The sequence below is a fragment of the Odocoileus virginianus genome, chromosome 5 (assembly GCF_023699985.2).
Source record: "Odocoileus virginianus isolate 20LAN1187 ecotype Illinois chromosome 5, Ovbor_1.2, whole genome shotgun sequence".
In the NCBI taxonomy this organism is placed as follows: Eukaryota; Metazoa; Chordata; class Mammalia; order Artiodactyla; family Cervidae; genus Odocoileus; species Odocoileus virginianus.
Window position 1 is genome coordinate 11,727,603 of NC_069678.1, and position 10,337 is coordinate 11,737,939.

The 10,337-nt window shown below is 52.3% G+C and overlaps 2 protein-coding genes across 5 annotated transcripts; both read left to right on the forward strand.

Annotated features, from left to right (window-relative positions):
- The first annotated feature begins 2,316 nt into the window (after positions 1 to 2,316).
- Positions 2,317 to 8,267, forward strand: FLAD1 (flavin adenine dinucleotide synthetase 1). 4 transcript variants are annotated; one of them, XM_020912522.2, is made up of 8 exons: positions 2,317 to 2,390; positions 2,857 to 3,081; positions 4,496 to 5,240; positions 6,134 to 6,281; positions 6,736 to 6,834; positions 6,913 to 7,102; positions 7,859 to 7,932; positions 8,050 to 8,267. In XM_020912522.2, the coding sequence occupies exons 2-8, from the start codon at positions 3,001 to 3,003 to the stop codon at positions 8,183 to 8,185; spliced, it is 1,473 nt and encodes a 490-aa protein (XP_020768181.1). In that variant the 5' UTR covers positions 2,317 to 2,390; positions 2,857 to 3,000; the 3' UTR covers positions 8,186 to 8,267. The 4 variants fall into 4 exon arrangements, with proteins under 4 accessions (XP_020768181.1, XP_070323542.1, XP_070323541.1 ...); XM_070467440.1 differs by having other exon boundaries at positions 2,350 to 2,731; XM_070467441.1 differs by lacking the exon at positions 6,736 to 6,834 and having other exon boundaries at positions 2,349 to 2,731.
- Positions 8,268 to 8,369: 102 nt separating this feature from the next.
- Positions 8,370 to 9,491, forward strand: LENEP (lens epithelial protein). The gene is made up of 2 exons (XM_020912540.2): positions 8,370 to 9,021; positions 9,111 to 9,491. Exon 1 carries the CDS (start codon positions 8,702 to 8,704, stop codon positions 8,966 to 8,968), a length of 267 nt encoding a protein of 88 aa, XP_020768199.1. The 5' UTR covers positions 8,370 to 8,701; the 3' UTR covers positions 8,969 to 9,021; positions 9,111 to 9,491.
- The last annotated feature ends 846 nt before the right edge of the window (positions 9,492 to 10,337 follow it).

The following is a 10,337-nucleotide window of genomic DNA, read 5'->3' on the forward strand; positions in this document are numbered from 1 at the left end:
TCTAATTCTCTAATTGTTAAAGGTTTTTTTCCCCCCTTCTCTCAGGACATCACCCTCACTATCATGGTTCTAGTTATATGCCCTTCAGTAAGATAATGAAGCTCAGCTCTTTGTTGACATTGAGGTTTGTTTCAAGTAACTGGTTTGTAATCTACTTTAAGTAGACTTTGCTGTCAAATATCTACTGAAATATATTTCACTCTAACTGCAGGCCTAAGAGAGGTTATATAGGGACAACATCATCTCATAAAAACAAATCAGTTGTTTTCTATGGTCGGGTACTGCCATTAACATAGTCTGATTTTTTTGAAGGGCACACAAGGGTTTGGGGGGCCTCCCTGGTGGTTCAGATGGTAAAGAATCTTCCTGCAATGCAGGAGGCCCAAATTCGATCCCTGGGTTGGGAAGATCCTCTGGAGAAGGGAATGGCTACCCCTCCAGTATTCTATTCTTGCCTGGAGAATTCCATGGATAGAAGAGCCTGGCGGGCTATAGCGCATAGGGTCACAAAGAGACGTTACACTTAACAAGGGTAAAGCGAGGCTGCTAGTATACTCCACTTCCTGACCAGCCTAAGGCTCCAGCACACCTATGGCCTGTTCACTCCACAGAGTGGTTTGGGAGTGTTTTCAGTGATTCTCACTTTGGCTAAACATTGGAATCACCGGAGTCATTCCCAGGGAAGTTGACTTAATTGGTCTGGGGTATGGCCTGGATAAGGGGATTTCAAGCCTTCTTAAACAGGTAGTTACTGCTCTGAGCTTTGAGAAGACGGTTGTAAACTGTGACTATTTAAGAAACATTTTGCCAAATAATAGCTTACCTTCTACTTTTAATAGTAGTGCTAAGTAAGGGAGATTAATCTGCCCACTTTCTCTTATTTTTCACTCATTTATTCCTAGAGCGGTAGTAGTCAGCAGTACAGGTGTGGTCCCTGGTCCGGAAGCGTCAATATCACCTGAAAACTTAAAGCGCTCATTCTTGGACTCCACCCTAGGCCTACTGAATCAAACTCTGAGGGTTGGTTGGACACAGTGACATTTCAACAAGCTCTCTAGGTGATTCTGGTGCACACTTAAGTTTGAGAACCCACTAAAAGACTCGGAGCTGATGTTGAGGGGTAAGGAGGAGGCATTTTGGGGAGGGGCTTGTCAAATATCACCATGATTATTAAGAAAGATACTGTAGCATATGGCTTACGCCGTTAGGAAAGCCCAAGTTTGTTTTTTTAGAGCTGAGACTCCCTTAATTGGAAAAACAAAACAAAACTAGGCTTATTACTTGAACCTTCTAGAAGCCTGACTCTTATTCACTGTAGTGTTTTTGTGGTTTTTATGTGGCATCTCGTCACCTATTTGAGCCTGTTGCCCATCTGTAAAATGGGTTTTAGGAGAGTAAAATGAGGCAGGTGTGGTTCAGTAGTTCTCCACATGAAATTTTAGACCTTTACTCAAAAAGCAATGGCATCGGGATGACAGGAGGGTTTGTTAAATGCAGATCTCTGGCCCCACCCAAACGGCCAGAACCCTGTAGATTTAATCAGCGTATTAAAAAGGCCCCCAGAAGATTGGTAGGAGTATTAAGTACTTTTAGACCAGAGACAAGTAAAATAAGTGGAAGCTGAGACTCCAAAGTGGACATGTGGCCCTCCCTTTGTCTCTGCCCTCACTTGTACCTACAAGACCAATTAACTGGGAGAGGTTGTTTAAAGCACCATCTGGAACAAGGTGGGGCAAGACTTCGTTGTCAAAAATTTGAAGTAACTAGCTTTATCGTTTATAACAGAGACAAATGAAAGTTCCACACAATAAAAGCTCACCACCAGGATCTCATTAGCTCACAGGCAATCCTGACCATTTTTCTTGGTGTCCGTCCAACTTCCACTTGCTACAGTGTAAAATCCTCTTTGACACCAGTGCCAGCCCCTGACCCCTCAGAGTCGTGGTTCATGAATAACATAGTATGTGCACGCAAGAATCTGAACACTGAGCGGAGGTTAGAGTCAAGCTTCTCTTTACTTCCAGCACCAGAGGGGAGCACCACAAACACCTTAGAGCCCCTTCAGCCCCCTCGGCTCCTTCCACTCCTCAGGATTTTTCTTGAGAGAAAAACCCCGCCCCCCGGCTAAGGCCCAGCCCCCTCGCTTCCGGGTGAGGGTGGCCACGTGGTTGTCGCCAATAACAACCCAGCACTACTCCCGCCCTCTGGCTAAGGCTCGCGAGCGATGGTCGACTACACCAATGAACCCATAGAAGTGGTCTGAGCGACGGCCAAAATAACCAATTAGTATGAGGTGAGTGTGAGTCTGAGGCGGGACTCTGAGTACGGAAGCTGCCCAGAGACAGGAGGAAAGGAGAGAGGGAAAGACCCGGTGAAGGGGCAAGAGGCAGGTGAGAACCTGGAAGAGCTCAGCAGTCTGAAGCGTGGCGGGAAAAGACAGGATTCTGGGCTGGAAAGGGTGTGAAGACTGCAGAAGGCTGCTGAGTTCTGGTCGGTGGTGGAAGGAGGGAACGCATTTAAAGGGGCCAAGGCCCAGGATAAGGTAGACATTTAAAGGGACAGGTGCCCCAAAGAGAAGAGACATATATAAATATAAAAGTGCAGATGCCCTGGATAGAGCCGACCCTAGAAGAACCGAGCTCTGCAGACAGAAGACATTTTTAACTGGTAGGTTCGGGAGAGAAGGACATTTTAAGGAGACTAGGACGGAGCATAGAAGACATTAAAAGAGGTATGGGCTAGAGTTTGAGAACACGTTTACCAAACGGAAAGGGATAAAGGAGTCGATTGTCAAGGGCCTGATGAGGAAAACTATGCGCTCCTCCTCTTCCCCGTTGTCCTTTCTGGCTCCTCCAGGTTCCCTCCACCCCGGAATCCCTGTTCCCAGGCTATGACCCCCAGTGTCCTGTAGACCTGGCGGGCCCCCAGTGCTTGCGACCCCTATTCGGGGGTCTGGGTGGCTACTGGAGGGCCTTCCAGAGGGGCAGAGAAGGCAGGACCATGGCATCTAGGGCCTCTGAACTTCCGCCAGGGCGCAACGTGACGGCGGGCATCATCATTGTTGGAGATGAGATCCTCAAGGTGTGTCTGGGACGGGGAGGGCGGGGGGGGGGGGGGGGTAGCATTCTCCGGTCCTTGGGAGCTTTCTCCACGTTCTGTTGAGGGAGGGTGAACCAGGGTGGGAGCCCTCTGGCTGCAGTAGGGCCCTGGAGTGAGTCCAAGATATTGGAGGAAAAGTGACCCTTATTCTTTCAGTTACTCTGTTGAAAAACTTGTAGCAAAGTCCCTACAAATTGCCAAGCAGTATGGTAGGGGGAGGAGGACCTTTACAGAAATGACGAGGAGTCCAGCGTGTATAGGAGGTACAGGTGCATGTATTATTTCAGAGTTATGTCCAACCTATTTGGAAAAATGATCCAAAGCATTCAGGAGAGATAGAAGGAAAGTACTAGAAGGGGGAAATCTCTTCTGAATGATCAGGGAAGTCTCACTGGAGGTCATGGTGGGCATCAGGTTTGTAATAGTAATATTGAGTGCTTACTAGGGCCTGGCAGTGTGCTTGTATTACATCACATATATGATTTTCCTAATCCTTATCCTTATGATGTGGGTACTTCTATTACAAATCTCAATTAATAGATAGAGACTGAGGCTTGAGAAAGGTTGAGAAGCTTTCCCTGAACAGCTCGTAAGTGGTAGGTGGGATTCCAACTTGAGTCGCATTTACACCAGAGTCTACCTTAACCACTAAACTCTGTACAGAAATAGAAGGAGATGGGGCTAGAAAAGAAGAGTGCGTACACACCATAGACACACAGCCTTGAATATTCTGCAAAGGAATTTGAACTTTATTCTGTATATGGTTGGAAATAACAAATGACTTTTCAGCCAAGAGTGACGCAATCACAGTGACATGTTAGGAAGGTTGCTGCGGAGGCCTAGGGCAGAGTGCGGTGGCAGGACACTGGGAGCCTGGCCAGGGGTCTGTTGCCACCATCCAGGTGAAAAGTGCCAAGGACCTGTTTGGTGGCAGTAGGAACAAAGAAGAGAGCAGATGGAGAGACATTTCAGAAGTAGAATTGACAGCATGAAGGGCCTGACAGGCTGCAGACAGTGTCTGAGGATGCCACTGACCAAAGTGACAACAGCCAGGAATCTGAAGATGCCCTTAAGCACTTGGGACCAGGGGCCTGAAACTGTCAGGGTTGATGAGGAAGTGGATGAGTGGTCCACATAAAATTGATAATTGAATCGATAAGCAAAGAGGAGGTCAAGGTCCAAGCGCAGAGATGGAAGCCCAAGTTGGATCACATTACCCCTGACTCCATTCACATGGATTTTCCCACTCTTGGGCCCAGTGTGGGCTTGTGGGCTGCCGGAAGTGGGTGTCCCCCAAAGAGCAGAGTGCTCCGTCAGCAGGCAGTTGCAGCTTGATCCTTCCTCCTTTGTCCCCACAGCACTGACACGCTCATCTTCCCCACCCCCAATCTCCCAGGGACACACTCAAGACACCAACACCTACTTTCTGTGCCGGACACTGCGTTCCCTGGGGGTCCAGGTGTGCCGAGTCTCCGTGGTACCCGACGAGGTAGCCACCATCGCAGCTGAGGTCACAGCTTTCTCCAGCCGCTTCACCCACGTCCTCACAGCAGGGGGCATTGGCCCCACACATGATGATGTGACCTTTGAGGCAGTGGCCCAGGCCTTTGGGGACGAGCTCAAGCCACACCCTGAGCTGGAAGCGGCCGTCAAGGCCCTAGGAGGGGCGGGCTGGGAGAAACTGTCGCGGGTGCCCGCCTCTGCCCGCCTGCATTATGGCACAGATCCTCGCACTGGCCACCCCTTCCGATTCCCACTAGTCTCCGTCCGAAATGTCTACCTCTTCCCGGGAATTCCGGAGCTGCTCCGTCGGGTGCTGGAAGGGCTGAAGGGGCTGTTCCAAAACACAGCTGTTCAGTTCCACTTGCGGGAAATGTATGTGGCAGCTAACGAGGCCTCTATCGCCCCCATCCTGGCTGAGGCCCAGGCCCATTTTGGGCGCAGGCTTGGCCTGGGTTCCTACCCTGACTGGGGCAGCAACTACTATCAGGTGAAGCTGACACTGGACTCGGAGGAAGAAGGACCCCTGGAGGAGTGCCTGGCCTACCTGACCGCCCGTCTGCCTCAGGGATCAGTAGTTCCCTACGTGCCCAATGCCGTGGAGCAGGCCGGTGAGGCCGTGTACAAACTCACTGAGTCAGGTAGGGGCCTTCTGGGGAAGGGGCAGAAGGCACCAGACCACTGGTGCCACCCTAGGTCTTAGGAGTGGTGGGCTGTTGGAGGCTTGCCGCAGATCCAAGAGAAGGTAGAAGATAGCTACAGCAGATTCATTCATTCTTCCAATAAATATCAATTGAGTACTTCCTTTCAGCAACATTGTGCTGGGTGTTGGGGGTTTAGCTCAACAGGACAGAGGTACCCCTGCTCTGGACAAGTAGTTTTATCTAACAGGAGAGGGGGATGTTGAAAAGGTAACTGTGCATGAGTGGTCAGTGATGAGGGGGTTTCCACAGCAGGGAGATCAGCCTTGATCTGGGGTCAGAGAAGGCTTCCCTGGGTGAGTGACATATAAGCTGAGTGATAAGGAGGATTTTCACATGGGGCTAGTGGTAAAGAACCCCCCTGCCAATGCAGAAGACTTAAGAGACGCAGGTTCGATCCCTAGGTCAGGAAGATCCCCTGGAGGAGAGCATAGCAATCCACTCCGGTATTGCCTGGAGAATCCAGTGGACAGAGGAGCCTGGTGGGATACGGTCCATAGGGTCACAAAGAGTCAGAAACAACTGAAGCGACTTAGCACACACACACGCAAGAAGAATTTGGTTAGACCAGGAGATGGGCAAGAGGAAACAGTGTGAAAGAGGGAAGGAAACAGCATGAGCTTTAGGAGAATGAAAAGAAACCAGGACCCCCAGAGGGAATACACTGAGGTGAAGAATACCGTGAGGTATGGCTAAATGACGGGCAGGGGGCAGATGAAGGAATTGAACACTGGGAAGATAGAAAGGGGCTTAAACAAGGGCAGCTTGGCCACCCCTGCCTTTTGACAGCCATATGTATCTAACTGATGCTCTCTTCCCTGCCTGCGTGGCAGGGTCTTCTCTGGGGGAGAAGGTGGCAGGCGCCCTCCAGACCATTGAGACTGCCCTGGCTCGGTACAGCCTCACCCAGCTCTGCGTGGGCTTCAACGGGGGCAAGGACTGCACTGCCCTCCTGCACCTCTTCCACGCCGCAGTGCAGAGGTGAGCTCACCCCCTGGAGGCAGACCCCAGAGATAGAGCTGCCCCATTTGCTAGTTCCCCATCCTAAGAAGCAGGAAGGAAGAGGGGTGTCTGGGTGGGGCTTGGCAGGGCGGTAGCCACAGTGACCTCTCAGTTCCGTTCCTCCCGTATTTATTGAGCATCTGACACCTGCCTGGCCCTGGGTATGGATATGCGAGCCACCTTCCCCGACCACAGGGAGGTCACAGTCCTGTCGGGGAGGTAAGGCCTACATGCTAGAAATGAGTATGGGCTCCAGATTTGAGAGATCAGAGTGGGCTTGCCAGAGCAAATGGGTTCTTCCCTTCAGATGAGGATGAGGAAAAGGGAGGAGGAAAGGGTGTCTATCCCAGTGGCCAAAGGGAACAGAGCAAGCTCTCTGGGGAGCGTTGCCCTGCCCATCCTGGCAAGCCAATGGATCCTGCCCCCTCCCCAGGAAGTGCCCTGATGCTCAGAAGCCCCTCCAGATCCTGTATATCCGCAGCATCTCCCCTTTCCCTGAGCTGGAGCAGTTTCTACAGGACACCATCAAGAGGTACTAGGGGCCTTGGAGATTTTGGATCCCAGAGGGGCTTGGCAAGGCCCACTCCTGACTCCCGGCACTCTTCCTCAGGTACAATCTGCAGGTGCTGGAGGCTGAGGGAGACATGAAGCAGGCCCTGAGTGAGCTGCAGGCGCGGCACCCCCAGCTCGAGGCGGTGCTGATGGGTACCCGCCGCACTGACCCCTACTCCTGCAGCCTCTGCCCCTTCAGCCCCACCGACCCAGGCTGGCCTGCATTCATGCGCATCAACCCGCTCCTGGTATGGGGAAGGGGGTTTATCACCTTCAGTCTCCTGTCCCCTATCAGTCATTGCTCCCTGGCTTCCTGGGGTGGGAGGATTAGACCCTGGGGCTTAGATGAAATGGCCCCATCAGCCAAGGGAGGCAGTGGTATCTGTTCATTCAGCCTTTTGATCAGGTTTTATTGAGCACTAATTCAACGGCAAGCATGTGGACCAAACAGTGTCTTAGACCTGTGCTGTCCAATATGGTAGCCGTGAGCCATTTATTTACACTTGAATTGTAATTAATTGAAATGAAATACAAATTGCTTTAAAACATTGAATTGTATGCTTTAAAAAGATGAATATCATGGCTTGTGAATTATATCTCAATTTTTTAATTAAATACAATTCAAACTTCAGTTCCTTAGTTATACATTGTACCAGCCTATGTCAAATGACTACCATGTTAGGCGGCATAGATATAGACCATTTCCATCATTGCAGATAGTTCTTCTGGATAGCACAAGCTTACACAAATAGCCTTAAACAGCCTCTCCCTTTCCTCCTGGAAATTACATCTCAGTGGAGGTTGGATTGAGAATGGGGAGGGGACAGGATGGTTTCTCTCATTGATTGGCGTACATAGAGCAAGATGTACCACAGAGTTTAGTAGCAGGTCCTCCCTCAGAGGCTAGGGGAGCGGAAGTGCCGGGATAGGCCCTTCCTCAGGGGGATGAGGGTAGATGTGGGAGGGGGAGTATTTGTGAGTCTGCTCTGACTTTGGCCTCCCAGGACTGGACCTACAGAGACATCTGGGACTTCCTGCGCCAACTGTTTGTCCCCTACTGTATCCTGTATGACCGAGGGTAAGGTGTTGGGGGGACGGGACGGGCGTGTGGAAGACATGAGGGTGCGGGACTGGGAACACCAAGCCCATCAGAAACCCACCATGCCCTCCGCCACCCCCACCCTACCCCACCCAGCTACACGTCACTGGGAAGCCGGGAGAACACTGTACGGAACCCAGCCCTGAAGTGCCTGAGCCCAGGAGGACAGCCCACCTACCGTCCAGCCTACCTGCTTGAGAACGAAGACGAGGAGCGGAACTCCCGCACTTGACCTCCCACTCCCGCCCTTTTCAAGGCAGGAAGGGAGGAGGTCGTCCTGGGGTCTAACCTGTCAATAAACCACCTCTCCTGTGCCTGTGGCTCTGGCTGTGCCTTTGTCTTCCTGCTTCAGGGAAAGGGAGAAGCAAAAGGAAGCCAGGCCCTGGCAGCTCGGAGCCCCCAGTGCTCACTCTAAGGGGGATGGGGGGGCAGCGCAGGCTGGGAAGGAGCTCTCACTGATGATTTTCAGCGCCAGCCTCATCAGGAGCCCACTAGAGGGCAGAAGCAGGGAGCAGTGTCAACCCTGGGGGGAGGGGGGAGGGACAACCAGGCAGTGGACCCAGGGTTTCAGGACCCAGGCTGGAAGAAGGGAAGCTGAGCTGGCCTGGCCGTGGAGGATGAAAGATGGAGTGGCCGGGCCCTCCTACTAACCCCATCCCAGCATCCCTGGGCACAGGGGCTGACTCAGCCCATTCTCGGGCCCAGAACCTTCCCTGTGCTAGACCCTGGGGCCCTTGTGCCCACAGTCATGAGGTCTGAAGGGGGTGGGGACAATGTTGATAAAAGGCACTGGACGCATCTCCCACACCCTTCCTCAGCTGCAATCCACATGCAGCCCCGGACACAGCCCCTAGCCCAGGCCCTGCCCTTCTCCCTCGGAGGGGTCCTGCGAGACACTGGACTTCGGGTTCCCATCATGAAGATGGGCACAGGGTGGGAGGGCCTGCAGCGGACCCTGAAGGAAATGGTCTACATCCTTCTCTGCTGCTGGTGTATCAAGGAGCTGCTGGATTAACGGTGGCAGAGACCTGCCTCCACTCCACGGGCACCATGGCCGGCATCGCTCAGGTGGGCAGGGTAAGGCAGACAGACAGGAGGCACGGTTGCAACTTCTGTGGCAGAACCTGCCTCTCAGCTTCCTGTTCTTCTTTTTTTAGCACCCAGTCCAGCATCCATCAAGACTCCCGGGGCCAGCTGTGCTTGACCAAGGATGGGCCACAAACAACGAGTGAAGTGCTATCCTGTTGCGAGTTTGTGCCATCTGTCAGACCTGCCTCATCTCTGGGCCTCCGTTCCCAGCCCCCACCGCCAGCGCACCTCTGGTGCACAGGAGCTTGGCCTGCTGGCTAGGACCCCAGTCAGACTGCAGCAGGACCTGGCGCTCCTCCAAGTCTGGCTCGGGGAGCCTACTGGCCCAGATGGCTGATCTTACCATACCCTCTCAATACCAGAAATGGCCTGCCCCCAGTCTCTCTGTTTGAGAATCACTGAACTATATGTATAATAAATAGGCCTTGAGACCGAAAGTTCTAAATGTCTACAGGGGAATCAGAAAAAGTCAGCACCGGAAGAGTCTGGAGCCAGGGAGGAAAGGAGGTTGTCATGGATAGAAAGACTGAAAGCCAGGTTTCCTGACTCACTGGTGCCTGGGTGGGGAGGGCGTTGGGTGGAAAGGCCAGGTTCCTCCCAACTTGTAGAAAGGGAGGAGTCTAGCTTGGGTGGGTTCTTCTATGAGGCCCTCCATGTAAGGCTGGGAACCTAAATAGAAGACCCGATCTGGCCAGCTCCTTGCCCCTGAAGATCTTGGGGAAATCACTGAGCTGGTACTAGTTCCCAGCTTACAGAGAGCAGGCCCTGCTCCTCTAGCTCACACACAAAGCTGCAAGGGAAAGCTGTCCTGCAGGCTATGACAATGCACAGGACACAGCCAGAATGAGCAGAATTGACTCTTCGATTCCCCTTGGCAGCCACCAACACATGCTCTCCCTGAATCACTCCCTGGGGTCAGTACACACCAGTTATTTACATCATCTTGCTCCTGCCTACTGACATGCCCACTCAGACCCCCACAACCTCAGAGGCAGCCAAAGCGTCCCTCGGATCTCTACCCAGCATTCTCTGGGGCCCAGTTCTGCCTTTCTCCCATTCTATCCTGGGACACTGGCCTGGAGGTGGTGTATGTGACCTTCTCCCACTGCCAGGGACCAGCGCTTCCTCAGACTTCTTAGTTGACTCCTTTTCCTCTGGGCTTGTTTTCTTCCTCTTTGTCAGAGTAATATATGCCTAGAGTAAAAAGCTCTGATAATTCTTTATCCCCTAGCACCTATCCCCTAGCTTTCCTCGCCAGAGGTAACCATGGTGACCCGTTTCTTGGACAGCAATTT